The following is a 17297-nucleotide window of genomic DNA, read 5'->3' on the forward strand; positions in this document are numbered from 1 at the left end:
CTAAGAGTGGAGTAGGAATCTCACCAGAAAGAGTTAAAACCCTTTGTTTTCCCAGTTCATACTTCCACATGCCAAGGCGAAAGGAACTCTATCTGATAGCAATGGAATTATAACATAAAATACACACACACACACACACACACACACGCACACAAAATGCATGATGTAGAAATTAGAACCAGTCACATGTGATCTAGTTAGATCCGCTCATAATGAAGATCTGAGGAAAAATATGGAGGGAATTTATGGTCCAAAGAGAAAGAATACAATACATATGTGAGAGTTGAGTGTGTATGCTAAAGGAAACTTCTATATGGAGTCACTCTACGGCTTCTCCTTTGACTTTGGCTGAAAACAATACGTGTAAGTTATGTATTCATACTTTCTTGCCTCGTCTACTGCATCTTACAAGGAGGTCCTGAAGTTAAGGTGGGATTGGGAAGACACAGAGGTCACCTTGCTCGTGTCGTGTTCAAGTGCAGAGCAGTCTGGGCTGTCTATGACATGGCTTGCTCTTCCTCCCTTTAGCATTCTCTAAGTGCTCTCCCCGTGCAGAAATGCGGGAACAGAACAATGAACAATACTATTTGAAAAACAGTCAAAACACATCAAATGTTTTTTGAGAGAGTACTACAGAGTATGAACACTGTAATAGCCAAGTGAAGAAGTCAGTTTGACCAAAAAAGTTCTTAAAAGCAATGTGAAACGAAAAGCAGTAGAAAATCTAAGTAGGAAAGAGTCCTTTTCTTAGGAAGAATTTCACATTAATTTTAGTCTCATAGATCTGACATTTAAGCCAAACGGAGAAAGTCACCTATCGATATAAACCCGTGACTGCGCATCTTACGTGCTCGTGGTACGAGACTGCCCTTCAGCATGTCCTGCCTTCACTGACAATAATCCAGCCCAAACTGACAGTAACAGCGTTCATCTGTCCAGTTCTCCAGGGCGGAAGGAAAAAACCAAGGGGAATGACACTCATTGCAATTTGGCTCCTGTTCCAACTGCTCTGTTGAAACTACTTTTACAAATGCTTCAGTCAAAACATACTGCTCGATCCCTTAGTCAACCTTGTTTGTTGTTTTTCTTTGATTCTACTGATCATCTCCTCCTCCTAAATCCCCCTTCTCTCTTGGCTTCTAAAACCATGCTCTCTTGGTTTGATGACTGTCTGAAAATTCCTTCACAAAAATGTCTTCCTACGTCAAAGGAAGTACCATCTGTACCACCATCACTACGTAACTAAAAGGTCCTAATACAAATTATATGGATGTCCCTTCAAAAACAATGTTCTTGGTTGCTTTTTTTTTTTCATTGCAAAAGTCTAATTAAAACTAAAGTCCCAATAAATAAAAATTCCTGTAAGCTGACTATACTTGCTGAACCACAGAATTCCATGTGCCACTATAAATATTTCATGGATTGCTTCTATCCTTTGAAGAGTTATATCTTAAAAGGACTCAGGGTCTTTATGCACAGAAAAGAAAAAGAGAATTTCTCCTAACTTGCTTTTTTCATAACACTGAAAATGCCCTCTGAGTTATTAAAGAACATAGATATAAACATAATACAGTAAGCTTATGTTCTATTCCCAAAGACAGAATCCCCCAGAATCATCCAGAAAATAACAAGTAAATTCACCAGGGGCACAGACTAAAAACTATTCTGTGAATACAGCATTCCATCAGCTAGAAATCCTCACTGTCTTACAAAGTACTTCTATACCTTAAGGCACAGGGTTGTTAATTCTCCAATGACGACAGCAAGACCTACCAGGATGCTAGAGTGACTTGCATCAATAAAGAAAAGCTGAAATATTTTGAATATTACACTCAAATCCTATACATGGCAATTCTATAAAATCACAATCCTTGATTAACTAATAAAGATTTTTCTTCTCACAAACTGTACAAGATCATAAAAGAAGAAAAATCTTCAAGTTGGAAACATGGAAAACTATTGAAAGATCGCTGTAACTCTTGCAAATATGCCATAAATCAATGGCCAAGACTTACATTTTAAACCTTATCTCAAAATTGAGAAAGCACAGAGAAAGCACTTCAGCTCAGACAATTGGTGTTCACTTCCAAGGCTGCACCTACCATTGATGCGAACCCCCTACTTACAGTAAATCATTTGACACATACAGACAATGCTCATCGTCTCACATCAGAAGATGCTACGACAGCTCAACATCTGGGTCTGTAAGAATACGTTCCTCCAGGGGCAAAACTTATAACACATCTGCTTTCATTAACAAGTAAGTTAGAAGCTAGAATTTTAAATTACCGTTAATTCACCTCTTTAGACAAATGAGTAGCCTAAACGTGGTGTCCTTTAGATGAAAATACAATAATCTATTCATTGGTGATACGACCCTTTCGTCCCTCATCTACTATCCTTCTGACTTCACACTGTGCACCTCTTGAGGACAAGGACATTATCCCCTTTATGTCTACATACCCATCATGAGCACATAGTCACTAAGACTTCATTCATAGAAACTAAGCTCTCATCTAAATATTTGTTTGATAAATATAATCAAGCTTTTAAAGTTACAGTTGTGCCACATTTAAGGATACCTAGACAACTAGACACATTCTTTTCTGACATGAGACTCTACAGATAATTAAATCACAGTGGGATTATGCTTAACAGAGGCACATGGGAATACCTATGAAGGTATGAAGAAAACAATGATTCTCTCCTCAGGGAGAGAATGTCAGAAGGGAGACTGAAAGAAAAAGTGGGTGTTCAAAAACCCAACAATGAAGGAACAATCACATTAATGGATGGACAGTAATGGAATACAAATGAGCCAGAGAAATGGAAGGGCCTGGCGTGGTCAGGGAAGCGCAAACAGTAAGTGGATAACATCTGGGGAACAGGAGTGAGGGGATGAGTTGTTAGCTGATGAGCAATGTGGAGGCTGGACTTAAGGGTGCCAAGACCAGAATCAAAGACACCAACCAGAGAGATGCTGTAATGTCTTTAAAAGATTATATGGCCTGAATTAGAGAAGTCCCAGTGAGAAGAGTGTTAAGCAATGTGCTGAACATTTTACATAGATCACTTTACACTTTAAAATATTCTTATCAGGTAGGTATTTTTAATTGTCCTCATTTTACAAGTGAAAAATGTTAAGAAATATGCCCAAGGTCACACAACTGTAGGTAGCAAAGGTAGGTCTCAAGGTGAACTCCGCCTAATACTACATCTTGTGAAATAAGCACACTATCAAAAGAGAAAAACATCTGGGTGGGAGGGAAACGCATGCCTGGCTCAGCGTTCTATGATCAATGCCCAGCATTCTGCGCGTTCCACATGACATTTAGTAGGTGCTCACTAAAGATTGCTAGATGTTGAATGAATTAGTGCATCCACTAAAATCAACAGAAAGGAGCTACAAGGAGCAGTCAACAGTTACAAATGCCAGAGCAAAGTCGAGTAAGGTAAGGACAGAAAACTGTAAATTGGATCGGTCAGCACTTTGGGAACCTTGGACAGCAGTTTCAGTGCAGGGGAAAGGCAGAATACTGGGTGTCAGGGGTGGTTAAGGAGTGTGTGGCAGGTAAAGAAATAGTTTTCAGGTGAATTAATATTATTGGGGTGTTAAAATTACTTACTTTGTAAGACTGTAATAAATCTGACCTCTAGGTTTATAGACCTCTGGAAAATATTGCCTTCATTGAGAACCAAGTAAATAGAGAGAGAAGGCACCAAAGATACAGTGTTGACTAGGGTCCTGGATCCTGTAGGAGAAGATCAATAAAAGATGGTTTTTAGATCCAGAGACCATCCTTATCACCCAAGGAGGACATTGGTCTCCACCAACACAGAAAAACACCAAAGCAACAGGTGTGTCCTAAAGTGGCATACAGATCAACTGAGGAGTGGAATACTTGCCAACTTCACACTTCTGTGAGCTGTAGACCCCCCATAACTGTTTTTTCATTATTTAGGCTTCATCGATCTAATATCTAAATACTGTAACTGAAGCACAACTCTATCTCAAGTCCAAACTGCAAAGAGATTTCAATATCTATTAAAGAGATAATTATCTTCTTAGAGAAACAACTTTTTCCAGCTTTACTCAGCTATAACTGACACATAGCACTGTATAACTTAAAGGTACACAGAGTGTTCTTTTGATACATTTATATATTGCAAAATGATTACCCTTGTGTTGTTAGCTAACACCTTCATTAGGTCACATAATTCCCTTTTTTTTTTTTTGTAGTGAGAACATTTAAGATCTACTCTCTCCACATTCAAGTATATAATACATTATAATACATTAACAATAATCACAAAGTCATACAATGGATCCCAAAAACTTATTCATCTTCTAACTGGAAGTTTGTACCCTTTGATTAACATCTCCCCAACTCCTCTACCTGCCAAGCCCTGGTGACCACATTCTATGAGGCTGGCGTTTTCAGATTCCACATATATAAGTGATAGTAGATGGTATTTGTCCAGAAACAACTTTTTCATCTAGCAAGCCCCTAAGGTTTGGTCAGCGAGTTTGATGGCACTTCTTCTATAAAACTATCATTCTAGTGTCATGCCAATCTACAGAGCAATGACTGAAGTTCGTCTCAGCCACCCAGAGGAGATTTCACGGTAAATATTATACATATGGGTCTAAATAATAACAAAGGTGAAAGGCTCTCAAATCTCACTGCCCGAATTCTAATTTTAAAAGAAAATTGTTTTCAATCTGATCTATCAATACAGTTTCATTTGAATTGCTGTTGGAGTGATATAAAACCTTTGTCGTTTCAGTGGTAGGATAATAATGCAAAGAATGATCCCCATCAATTTTGGTCTTAATCTATGAGGAGTTAAACAAGGTTTTGCACTCTTTTAGAGGCATGTCATTCTCCTTTTACTGCCTTTGTGGCATCTCTGTGCCCCTCCAAAAAAGAACACAACTTATGTCAGATATTTATTTTTAAGTATAGGTGAACTAAAATTAATTAATAGGGGCGCCTGGGTGGCTCAGTCGTCAAGCGTCTGCCTTCGGCTCAGGGCGTGATCCTGGAGTTCTGGGATTGAGCCCCACGTCAGGCTCTTCCGCTGGAGCCTGCTTCTTCCTCTCCCACTCCCCCTGCTTGTGTTCCCTCTCTTGCTGGCTGTCTCTCTCTCTCTCAAATAAATAAATAAAATCTTTAAAAAAATAAAATAGGGGCGCCTGGGTGGCACAGCGGTTAAGCGTCTGCCTTCGGCTCAGGGCGTGATCCCGGCGATCTGGGATCGAGCCCCACATCAGGCTCTTCTGCTATGAGCCTGCTTCTTCCTCTCCCACTCCCCCTGCTTGTGTTCCCTCTCTCGCTGCCTGTCTCTATCTCTGTCAAATAAATAAATAAAATCTTTAAAAAAAAATAATAATAATAATAATAAAATTAGTTAATAGTTTTAAATTTTATGATATAAAGAAAACAGGATATATATTCAGACTCAAAATTAAAACAGGGTTTTATTATCTTTGAGCTATCAAAGAATTTGCTAATAACAACAGGGTCCCTCTAACAGATTGAACATTAATTCTTGAATACCCAAAGGAATAGGCATTATCAGAAGCATATTAAGTACTTTAGGGACAAAAGTACTTGTGATGGTTAAACCTCAAGTTTTTAATTTTGAGAATATGCTAAGATATGCTTTAAAATATGCATAGCATATAAATTTTAATAGTGAGAAACATGGCATAATGGAGATGAAGCCAAACTGAATAGTCTGGAATATGTTTTTCACCCAGAAACTACATCTAAAAAGTAGAACATCATATGGAAATGATGAAGTAGAGGTAATTGGGGGTTGAATGTTGTATGATTGGAAATTTTTATTATGTAAGTTATGTAATTAATCTAAGTATTTTTTTAAAAAGGAGAGCATTATAAAATTACACTCCAGTATTATCAGTTTTTACTCTTTCCTTTCAGATAGCAAAGCATATATAAAATAGCAGATAATCCTTTCTATTTATATGTTTGTCTGTGATTCCTCTGTTGACTACAAACAGATTTAGTAGGACAACTCATGAAAAGTACAACCTCTAAACACAGCATGGTCTAGAATGAGAAAAGGAAACCAATGGAGTAAGAAATGTAACTAAACCAAAAATAGAGATAATTTGCCCCTGAACTGTAGAAAATCCTGAATCTACAGATGGAAAGGCACAAGTTTCAGTCAGGATTGTTTGATACAAGTGCGCGCACACACACGCACACACACGTAATGGATGGCAGATTATACATTTGAAATATAAATGTTAAATAAAAATTAATGAAACAGAGGGAAAGAGAAACTGTCGACTCCTGCGAGGTGCATTTTATCCACCATCTGGAACTAAACCATCTCAGGAAAATCCAGGAGTTGGGAGGCTGGAGAGAAATAGAGGAGGTGGTGGAAAGGAAGGAAGTATCAGCATTCTAAAAGTCTCTTCTCAATGGAATTTGGGTGAGTAGAAGCAAAATATAGTCTCAGGAAGAAAATAAGTAATAATTTGTTTTAGAGTAATGAGAGAACATGTGGGTCTAATTTAAATAACAGCAAAAGGAAGATACCAGTAATGGGAAAGCAGAGAACTTTCAAATTATGAAGGTAAAAATATATATATTTTGATTCAACTGGATCAATACAGGAAAAAAATAAGATGAAAAACAGTTAATCAGAAATCAAAATAGAAGAAAGAAAATGAAGTAAATTATGTGTCCATCCAATGGGAGGAACTCTGACTACTGCATGAGAGTGGCACTTACAAGAAGGGATTTAAAAAATAAAAGGTGGACAGTAAAGAATTCCAAGAAACGACAAGCGAGGAGCAATATTAATATCAAACAAAGTAGAATTAAACTTAAAAATGTGGATCAGGATTAAAGAGAGACATTATCTAACAAAATCACAAATAAAGACGACCTCAGAGGTACAAACCTGTACAAACCAATCAACACTGCAGCCAAATACATGAAGCAAAAACAAGTAGGAATTGATTGCTAATGCATACATGTCTTTTTATGGAGTGACAAATATGTTCTAAAATTGCTTTAGTGATGGTTGTACAACTTTATGAATATACTAAAAACCCTGAAGCATACACTTTAAATGGGTGACTTGTATGGTATGTGAACTAAAGCTCTTACATATTTAAAAAATTAAGAATGAAAGAACTCTATACAATTCTTTTGGGAAACTTTGATATACGTCTCTCAGGATCACATGGATCTAATAGACAAAAAAGCAAAGTCATAGAGAAATTAAATAAAAAAATATACAATAAACAAACTTAATAAAAATAAAATACTGGAAAACTTGAATGTGCCTTTTTCAGAACCAAAAAGATCAAAGATTAAAAAAGCAGAGTCACTGATTAAATACATATTAACAAAGAGCAAAAATAAAAAAGGGAAAAAATGAAATTAAAATAAGCAAAATTCAAACACACATGTATACGTACACAATGTATAAATCTATGCACTTGCATATATGTGTTTGTACACGTGTGAAGAATTATAAAAATTCCTCAAATACTGGGCCAGAAAATTCCCATATTTTGAAGTAAAGATTTTGCAGATCACATTTTCTAATAGTAATAAAAATAACAAATATTTACAAATAACAAAGATGACCAAAAAATCATATCTATTTAAAAGTTAAGCAATACACTCTCTTCAATTAAAGAGAAAATCAAAATTGGAATTATCACTTCTAGAAATCAAAGACTACTTCATACAAATCCTGAAGCACAGTAAAAACTCCACTCAAAAAAAAAAAAATAGGTCATCAACGTTTTCAGCAAAAAGCAAATAAAAAGCTTCCAAATTAAGAAAACTGTGTTGAGCTTTTAAAAAATTAACAGGTAAAATCCAAAATTAAGAGAAAAAAAGATACATACTTAGGAAAGAGAAAGATAACATAGGTACATACTAAGAGGGATCAAAAAAAAAAATCACAATGTTTTGTCACCAAATGTATAAATGTAATGTTAAATAATTTCATGGCAAAATATAAATGACCAAAATTCACCAAGAAATGGGCAATCTGAGTTCTGCCTGGTCTTTAAAATAAATAATTAGAAAGTTATTTAAATATTTCCAGGTCATAGAAAAAAAATTAAAACTACTCAATTATTTTTATTGAGACCACATACCTTTAATGCCAAAACTTGATGTAGTATGCTAAAACCAATTTCTCTTATGAGTATTTGTTGAAACAGTAGCAAACGGACTCTATAAACTTACAGAATAATACATTCTGACCAAATAGCGTTTATATCAGAAATGAAAAGGTATGGGGCGCCTGGCTGGCTCAGTCCAGGGGAGCACGCAACTCTCGATCTCGGGGCATTGGGTTCAAGCCCCACGTTGAGTGTGGAGATTACTTTATAAAAAATCTTAAAAAAAAAAAAAGTAGTTCAATATCAGAAAGTCTACCAGCAAAAAATTATCACATTCATAACACTGAGAAAATTATTGTATCAGTAGTTTTTGAAAAGTATAAAATTTAACAGTTTTAATAAAAATTCTGAGTAAAATAGAGATATAAAGAAACTGCTCAAACATAATGCTGCTTTCCGAAAACCAGAAGCAAAGCTTCTTTTAAAGGATAAAACGCTAAAAATGTTTCAACTAAAATCAGAGATGAGATCAGTGTGCTTGCTATCACTATTATTATTCAATGTTATGTTGGAGTTTCCAGCAAATTTTCGGAGATATGCAAATAAAATAATTGCTATGCACACTGGAAAGAAGAATAAAATTATCTTTTTGATAATGAAGAAGATTGTACATTTAGAAAACCTACAAAGTCTTCTAATTTGGAGGCTCTTTCTTGCTGACTTGCTTTCTTCCCCCCCTCCTTTGGTGCTTAAAACATTTATAACACACATTTTATAGAGGAAAAAAAACTACTAGAATTTTAAAACTGTAGTAAAGTAGCAGAATATGAACGATAGAATCAATAGCTTTTCTCTGTATTAGCAGTAAGAATCCACAAGTAGAAATGGGAAAATATTCAAAGTAGAAATAAAAACTGTAAAGTCATATATTTCATGAGAAAGGCACAGAACTTATATTAAGAAAACCATAAAATCTTAACACAGCAAACAAAACCTAACAAATGGGAAAATATTCCATATTTTAGAATATGAAGACTTTCTATTATAAAACTATCAATTCTCCCAAAATTAATGTATAAATTTAATGCATTTCCTGTTATAGTCTCAACAAGGTTTCTTCCCAGTACAATCATTTTAAGATTCATATGTAACAAAAAATGCCTAACATAGCCCCAAAATGCTTCAATAGGAAGACTACTGGGAGGAACCAGATACTAGAAAAAATGAAATGGACTCCAACTACATTTGTTATTTCCACAGGAACAAACAAAGAGACTGAGAATTCAGAAGTAAATCCGTGCATGCGAGAAGTTTTAATGCAGCACAAAACAGCATTTTAATTCAACGGGGAAAGAATGGTTTACCTAATAAATGGCACTAGCCATGTGGAAAACAAAATTAAATCTCATCTCACATCACAAACAAAATCAAATTTTAGATCAATTAGAAGCTTAAAATGTAAAAGACCAAATAAATACTGTAGAAGAAAATCTAGAGGAGTACATGTATTCCTTAATTAAAAGTGGCGAACCAACACAGAAAAAGACATAAAGACATATTTGAGTTGGTAAGGTACAAAGCTAAATTAAAACTGCCAGAATAATGTATAGAGTACGATTTTATTTTACTAAAAACATACGTGTGTATGTGTGTGTGTGCATGACGTCCCTCCCCTGTCTGTCTGTCCTGTCTCTTTGTTCAGGCCACCATGATCCACAGACTAGAGTTATTTCAACAGCCTCCTAACCATCGTGTCTACTTTCCGATCTCTCTGCAATCCATTCTCTATACACTCTTCAAAATCATAAATCTTACATATCATTTCTCTGCCTAAAGCCCTCCCAGGATTATCCATGGCCTTTAGAATAAAATACAAGCTCAGCAAGTCTGATCCAGCCTTTACTCCAAGCCCATTCTCATTCCCCCAATTTGCCCAATTCACATCCCTGCACAAGTCATCAGGAACTGCTTGGAATGTCCCTCAAATGCCCAACAATCTCTCCCTCGCTTACAGGCTCCTGTATGTGGTAGCTTTCTATTTTGTTTTGTTTCTTTAATGGAATTCTGTTCTCCTAACCCACTTAGCTAGTTATCTGCTTAAACTCATCTTGCAAATCCTCACACCTAAATTCCTGCAGAATGCTTTCCTGGACACTCACACTGAGATAGCGGCCTCTGCTTTTGTGGCTTCTCAAGCACAGTGTGACTACCCCCTAGCACTCATCACACAACACCTGCTGGTTTGTCCCCCCCTCAGCCAGACTTGACCTCTCTGAAGACAAGAGTTATGTCCCATTCAACATTTATTCATTCCTTTATATAAAAGAGAGAAAGCGCCTGGCCAGTATCAGTCTCAGTGCTGAGTACTGGGAATACTATCGTGCCTGGAACAGACATAGGTCTTGCCTTTACTGAGCTACGTGAAAGACTAAATAATCCAGAAATTGAGTACATAATCCAGCAATAATCCAAAAGGAACCACATGATGACAGTGTTACAGTGATAAGGGGCAGAGTGCTTGAGAGCATGTCTCAGGGACCTAATGTAATCTAGGGGGTCAAAGAAAGCATCCTTTAAAAGTGACACATCTGAAGGATAAATAAAAGTCATCTAGGCAGCCAAGAAGGAACAGACAGAAAGAAAACCATTCCAGACCGAAAGAACATTACACAAAATTCCTGGAAGAGGAACTCACACGGAGTTTTAGAGAAGCAAAGTAAAGATGACTATTGGAACTCTAATCACTTACACACTGGCTTGACTGTAGTGGATTTTTTTGATTGATAAAAGAATAAAGAATATATGAACAAAGAAATACAGCTGTGTGTAACTACCCATATATATATAGAATACATGATGAATATATTAGATAAGACATATAATAAGTACACTGTACTATGTTGTATATGTGTAATTTTTCCATTGCTGTTTTTCATACCCTTCAATACTTGCTGGCAGGCCTTTTTACGCAAGCATGTCAAATTCTACTAAATGAGCAATTTAATCAGTGTGAACGCTTATTTTACGAATTCTTGTTCCTCCGCCAACAAATAGCCACAGGTGAGAACCAAGGAATGGACAGACTCAGGGCAGCACTTGCTACGATCACGCAACCTTATCAGAGCTCTGTGCTATGTTTGCTGTCACAAGTTGGCCACCCATCTGGTGACAGAGGTCTCACCGCATTTTCCAGCCTTCTTCCCCAAGTGCCCTGGCCCGTGGCTGTAGAACACCTAAGCCCAAAGCCCAGCAGTGATGTGGTACAGATTCAAAGAACACCCCCACACAAGCTGATTACCAAGAGGAGCTGGACGTGCACCTGCCTCAGCCCTGGGCCCCCCGCTTCTGAAAAGCAATCTGCCACATGGCAAAAATACAGCAGTGGCTGGCAGGCTTTGGAACCTCCCTCTCACACCTGTACTACTAGTATTTCACCCGATGGCTAAGAAGGTAGGGGAGGGAATTGCGATGCAAATGCGAGCACTCTGGCTTCTGTAGATGACGACTGGCCATGTTCAGATTGGAGGCCACAGTAGTGGCCACAGGAGAGCCTCACTTCCACTGGGACGGATCCTCAGAGGGCTGACTCAGAGCTGTTAATCACCGTTAATGCCTCTTTAATTATTACGCTTTCTACAATCACTAAATGGTGATTCCCCTCCTCGAAGGCTCCAACCCAGTCTTGGGAGCTATTCTCCTGTCCAATCTGTACAGAAAGGATTCATTTTTGGAATGAAAGCTGTGTTGTAGTAAAGAAATAAAATTGATGGGAATCTGAAAAGTTTACAACTTTCCAAACAAATTAGGTAATAAATAGTTAGCCAACGGCTAAAATATGTGTTTCCTTAGCCAAATAGCATCAGATTTTAAGTGTGACAGGGGCGCCTGGGTGGCACAGCGGTTAAGCGTGATCCTTCAGCTCAGGGCGTGATCCCGGCGTTATGGGATCGAGCCCCACATCAGGCTCCTCCGCTAGGAGCCTGCTTCTTCCTCTCCCACTCCCCCTGCTTGTGTTCCCTCTCTCGCTGGTTGTCTCTATCTCTGTCAAATAAATAAATAAAATCTTTAAAAAAAAAAAAAGATTTTAAGTGTGACAGAAATTAGTGCATCATACATCCACAATGTGGCTTTTACAGTAACATATGGCAGACTTAACAGCACTCACAAAGAAGCAATCCTAATAGGTTTATATTTCTGGAGGATAATAGCATGGGATTAGGTCTATGTTTGTTTAAAAGAGAATTTCTAGCTATACTGTTTCACAGAAGATCAACACACGAGGTCACCAAGTACATTGGAATTGCACTGGTACCCAGTCTAACCTCCATCAAAACACAACGGTCCTCATAAATAGTCCCCTTTCCTCTACTTCAACACCACCCACGATGAGGAGCTCCTGAAGCTTGCTCCCCCAACAGTATCTCTAGTAATCACAAAGTTCCTTCCTTCTTCCACTGAGGCAAAATCTATAACTTTAGTCCACTGGTTCTATTCTGTCCTCTGCTCTCCCCCACAGACATCCTTTAAAGCACCTGAAAATAGCTCACATGCTCTCCTTTGTCTTCCCATCTTGTTTCCAAAGAACTAATTCAAAATGCATTAAAGGCAGCTCAAAAGAACTATTTTAAATAGATAGGAAAGGCAAGAGTACACTAGAAAGAAGAGAGAGTAGGTGGGATCTGGAAGGACATTACAAGTTATGATGGGGAAGGAAGCAGGTGAGCAGCAGAGATAGAGGAGGTCTGCTTCCGAAAAGAGGAGCTGACGTGAGATGCCTTTATGCCGGGCTTGGGGTCTTGCACGTACGTGCGCTCCAACTTGGGGAAATAGAGGTTTGTATTTATTCCTCCACACTACATACACTTCAAACTGTTTTTCGATATCATATTTGATTTGCCCTGCTCCATCCACATTTTTCATACTCAGCTCTCCTTGGATCATGCATACATAAGATGTTAGGCTGGGTAGGGAAGCAATTTAGGGCTGTGGGCGGGGGGGGAAATAGTACCGACGGCACATGTAGGGATTGAATGCATAACCACCGCCTCTCCTGCATCACGAGTGAGGCCACCCTGGGAAGGGATGGGGGGAGCACCCCAAGCACAGCGACCATTCACATGTGTTACCATCTTGACATGAACCTGACAGAACCCTGAGCTCTCTTCACCATGTTCCACAAACAGAACGCAAGGGAAAACCTGACTCACGCAAGAATTAACAAAAATGGTCATCTTCTTAAATCAAGAGAGGAGACCATATACACCGAGTTCTTCCATTATCGTAAGCAAACCCGCAATCTGTTTGGATTCATGGTTTATTTGGTGAAAGGGTTATGTTCTTACGACTTCTTTCACCCCTACAACAGAGCTGTGTTCATTCTTTATGTCCCCCAGTTTTTGTATACACCCACACAGTTGGATTCATACGTACACCAAAACACTTCGTTTTGGCTTTTTTCTTTTCGTGTAATATTTTCTCTCTAGCAGAGGCAGGAGGTCATTGTAGCGGTCAGCTCTTATCTGAGTCTTGCTCTGGAAATTGCCTTCAGCTGAAGAAAGCTTCCTGGCCCTCTGGCCCGTCCCCTCTCCAGGGCAGCGTGTCTCCAAAGACGGTTATGTCGGAGGTGAGCTGGAATACACAGCTGAGGCTTCCTTGCCTCCTGGAGGGTGGTTCTGGAAAGCTGAGCCGAGACCTTGGCTGTGACTGCACGTGCACACCAGCTCCACCACCCCGACCCCCACTCTGTTTTCTTCACAGCCTCACAAGGGGAGACGCAGAAGATACAAACATGTGCTACCTAACTTTCAGAAAGAAGGACGACCCGTCGGTGGAGCTGTGAGCCACATAGCATTTCTCGCAGGACCTGAAACCTAATGAACTTTGCCTGGTTGGGTCATTGATCCCGAGGGATCCTGAGCACAAATCTTCATCAGAGTCTGTTTCCTGGGGAACCAGAGCTACAACAACATCACAAACAGTCCCCCATGCTATAGCATAATCCTGCCATGTCGCTCTCATTGCAACAGCTGTGTAATGGGCTTGGAAGCAGATTTATCATATTTTAATTGACCATTTCCTCATAGTTAGACTGTGGGTTGGTGCCAATATTTTGCCATTATGAAGAGCATTCAATAAACACCATCAAGCCATTATTTAATGTTTTTTCTTCCTGAATTATTTCTTTACAGAAATCTCAAGCGTGGGCCATTACTAAGAACATCTGAAGGTTACAGTCTACGGATACTAAAGCTTTATAGATTATAACATTGGACACCTAAGTCTAATATTAAGATATACTAAGAAATCGGGGTAGACTATTTTCTATATTATAGTATCTTTTTTTTTTTTTTAAGATTTTATTTATTTATTCGACAGAGACAGAGACAGCCAGCGAGAGAGGGAACACAAGCAGGGGGAGTGGGAGAGGAAGAAGCAGACTCCCAGCTGAGGAGCCTGATGTGGGGCTCAATCCCATAACGCTGGGATCACGCCCTGAGCCGAAGGCAGACGCTTAACCGCTGTGCCACCCAGGCGCCCCTATATTATAGTATCTTGACCCAAGACTCAGAAGAGGATGCTTCAGAGGCCCAAAGAGAAAAAGAGAACAGACTGGTCTACAATTAACTTACGTAGCATTCTACTACCCTTGGCTGAGCAAATCAGAACTTACACAATGTACCCAGTGGGCAATAAATATTTGTTCAATACATGTATGAATGAATAAATGAATATTTAGATTGCTTGATATTTTTAACTGACATATAAGGGGGTTCATCAATAGAGAAATGTAGATAGTGCAAAAAACATGGACTGGATACTGAGAAGCCTTTGGCTTTAAGTTCTTGTTCCCATTCCAAAGCCAAAGTGACGGTGGTATTAACAGTGACAGCCTGTGTGGGTATGTGTTAGATCTTCTTTTATGTACTAATTAGCAGAGGGACCAAAGAGGAAAATTTAAGAAGGAATAAAATAAAGTAATAGCTAATAAAAGGACCCTGTCAAGCAAAAAACAGTAAGCCACATTTGTTACTATCACAATAGGTCACATACCACCAATTCATGGAAAGGAGGGCCAGAGACTGGAAGATCTTAGTGAAAATCCAAATCACTATATTTGGGGCAGATGGGAACGAAGAGGCCAAGTTGAACATGGCACATCTACTGAGATGCACTGGCAGATTCTACAAACATAGTGTAAGAATTTCGTCCTGTTCTAGTCTCTTAAGATGTCCCAGTGAGAATCATTTCCCAAATCAGGCAGGTCTCATCAGTGCCTCGTGAACGTGCCCTGCTCATGCATCCCATGTCCTGTCACCGGGGTCACCAAGAAAGAGCAGAGAAGCACAAAGAAGAGGACACGCCACTCCTTAGGGAGGGGAGGGGAGGAAAAACCACGTGATGTAGGAGACACAGAAGGAAGAAAAGAGCAGCAAAGGCTTATTCTTACAGATATCTTAATAAGCAGTTTAGGGGCTCTTCGACCCAAAGGAGATATAACACAAAAACGTCTGAATTCAGAGCTCTTTTTTTTCCCATAAATGTTTATCACTTCCCCACCACTCCTTAACTCCTAAAGAAAACAAAAGTTATATGAGAAATCTTTCTTAATATTTGAAAGCAAACAAAAAATGCATTATCCAAAGGTCAACCAAATGCAGTAGTTCACAGGAAGAAGATATTACAGAGCTGTAAGATCTCAAATTTCTCCTCAACGAAAGATGTCACGTTCTTTTCAAAGCACTTCTTTAGTGCACTGTAGAAAAAGTCATAATCAAAAGAAAAAAAAAAAAGCCAATACTGGCTTTTCTCTCTCCGTCCCATTCCCAGGACTTGCCAGAATACTGCTATTTCCTTTCCAGCCTCCAGAAGGATGTCAACGGTCAACATAGTTTGTTTTTTCTATCCCACTGACAATGAAGTGGTTGGCCTGGTGCCGTAAAAGGCAATAGATTTTTTTTTTTTTAAAGCTGTGTGACCATGGCAACCTTGTTCTAAGTGCAAATCTCACAATGTGGGAGATCTTTTAAAACAAACAGTGAACCTATAAACTTAACTTCTGCTGTCTACAGAACCTATGCTGTAGTAAAGCTTGCTCACCTCCCTATTTCACTTACCAGAACTATCCAAATACTTGGGTAAATAACACAAGAAGGAAGCCAAGAGCAGGCCAGCTCCTCCGTGGTAACTCTACCCCACAGGTCCCTCCCATTTTCCCTCCATACTCACGTGGAGACAGGACACTGGTTTGTGAGTACTACTGTTACCTGAATTTCCGCCTCCCACCAGCCCATCGTCTAATTAAAACCTGTCCCCCCTAGGGATCAAGACTGTGAGAATTTAACAGCATGAAAATGTGTGTGTGGGTGTTGGGTGGGAGGGGATGGTTAAGAAGACCCAAGAAAACATGAAATGACAGGTATCTGCCTCATAAGTTTGCTTATGATCCTAAACAAGTTTCACACTTGGGAATAAATCACTACATTTTATAAGAGTACACTTCTATACAACAATTAAGATGTTTAAAGAATTAAATGGATATGTATTTAATATGGATACAGTTTTCAGAAAGTATTCCATGTGTCCAACAATAAAGAAAATGAGCATCTACAGTCATGAATTTAAACAACTGGGCCATGGGAATCGTAACCATAGATAGTTATGGTCACAGGATTTTCCACCACCTTCTAAATAGTTCACTTTAAACTCCTAGTCACTCTACTTAAACATTCAACAGCTACTTAGTGTGATGTCCTGCTTCAGGTGAAAATTCTGTTTCACGGTCTACACTGCCAGAGAGAGAGACAGAAAGCACTGTTGCTAAATAGAGAAACACTTGTATAGCACAGGCAATAGTATCTAATGACTGATGACAGACTGTGAAAAATAATTTACCCTGAGTATTTAAAATGTCAGGGAAGCAATCAAAAAAATCACAGTCTACAGAAGAGATTATGTCAATGATTGATGAGGCTTTTGAATTCAGTTGAAGTATTTGGGAAGTCCAGAAATGTCATAAAAGGATTACAAGAAGAAAGGAGTATGTCCTGGTGTAGATGTCATTTGCTAAGGCACCGGGAGAGTACGTAACAAGCCATACAAGCAGTCAGCACTTTCATCATTTTCATTGTTTGGAAACGGATGCTCTCATTCTTGAATATTTTTCTATGTGGGAAAA

The 17297-nt window shown here is 38.6% G+C and overlaps 1 protein-coding gene and 1 non-coding gene across 5 annotated transcripts in view; one reads left to right on the forward strand and one right to left on the reverse strand.

The window, feature by feature from the left end:
* Positions 1 to 17297, reverse strand: part of GUCY1A2 (guanylate cyclase 1 soluble subunit alpha 2) — a 425356-nt gene that overhangs the window by 235784 nt on the left and 172275 nt on the right. The window contains exon 4 of one of the 4 annotated variants that reach the window (XM_057316734.1): positions 3627 to 3752. The exons of the other annotated variants lie outside the window; for them this stretch is intronic. Within the exon in view, the coding sequence (XP_057172717.1) occupies positions 3627 to 3752 (126 nt within the window). The remainder of the gene's footprint in view (positions 1 to 3626; positions 3753 to 17297) is intronic. 4 annotated transcript variants of the gene reach the window in all.
* Positions 5794 to 5919, forward strand: LOC113260252 (small Cajal body-specific RNA 7). The gene has a single exon (XR_003317888.1). It is a non-coding gene; the product is annotated as a small Cajal body-specific RNA 7 (non-coding RNA).

The sequence above is a fragment of the Ursus arctos genome, unplaced genomic scaffold (assembly GCF_023065955.2).
Source record: "Ursus arctos isolate Adak ecotype North America unplaced genomic scaffold, UrsArc2.0 scaffold_22, whole genome shotgun sequence".
Taxonomy (NCBI): Eukaryota; Metazoa; Chordata; class Mammalia; order Carnivora; family Ursidae; genus Ursus; species Ursus arctos.